Below are 654 nucleotides of genomic sequence, written 5' to 3' on the forward strand. Positions count from 1 at the left end.
AATCATGTTACTGGTAAAATCCAAACACAGAGAGTAGAGACAGGTCTTAATAAGTTACCTGAACATCACTTATCTGTTGTCCGTACTCTACTTACCTGCAGCAACTCACCTGTTAATTCAGAGTAAGAGTACAAATACTTTTACATTTAATCATGTGGAAAAGCTACGCTAAAGCCCAACACTAAGGTTCACCTTTAAAAGCTGAGTTGTCTAACTGTTCAATGGCTTCCATGGCATCCTCCAATCTCTCCATGTGAACAAAAGCATAGTTTTTAACAATGTCACACTCCAACACTGAACCAAACTCCTCAAACTTAGCCCTCAGCTCTTGGTTGGAGCACGCAACGTTGCCAACATGCAGTTTGGTTGATCCTTTCATCCTGCCACGACTCAATTCAACATTGAGGGGTTGACCGTTTAGCTCGTAATTGTTGAGGTTACGTATGGCTTCTTCAGCCTCCGCTTTGCTGTCCATGTGGACAAAGCCAAAGTTTTTGACGACACTGCATTCTGCAATCTTGCCATACTGGGAGAAGAGGGAGCGAAGTTCTTCTGAAGTCGTCTCTGACGCCAAGTTCCCAATGAATACTTTCACCATTTTGGAGCTACCAAGTCACTATGGAGAGTGGAAGGACATTGAAAATATTAGGCACT

The 654-nt window shown here is 42.8% G+C and overlaps 1 protein-coding gene across 1 annotated transcript; it reads right to left on the minus strand.

The window, feature by feature from the left end:
* Positions 1-15: 15 nt before the first annotated feature.
* Positions 16-618, minus strand: LOC103399552 (RNA-binding protein 4.1-like). Its single transcript, XM_008338227.2, has one exon. It carries the CDS (start codon positions 596-598, stop codon positions 182-184), a length of 417 nt encoding a protein of 138 aa, XP_008336449.1. The 5' UTR covers positions 599-618; the 3' UTR covers positions 16-181.
* Positions 619-654: the final 36 nt, after the last annotated feature.

This window comes from Cynoglossus semilaevis, unplaced genomic scaffold (assembly GCF_000523025.1).
Source record: "Cynoglossus semilaevis isolate Cse_v1.0 unplaced genomic scaffold, Cse_v1.0 C18954612, whole genome shotgun sequence".
NCBI lineage: Eukaryota > Metazoa > Chordata > Actinopteri > Pleuronectiformes > Cynoglossidae > Cynoglossus > Cynoglossus semilaevis.

Bases quoted from the DNA above. Each gene is read 5' to 3' on its own strand.
- LOC103399552 (XM_008338227.2), bottom strand. From the start codon at position 598: ATGGTGAAAGTATTCATTGGGAACTTGGCGTCAGAGACGACTTCAGAA.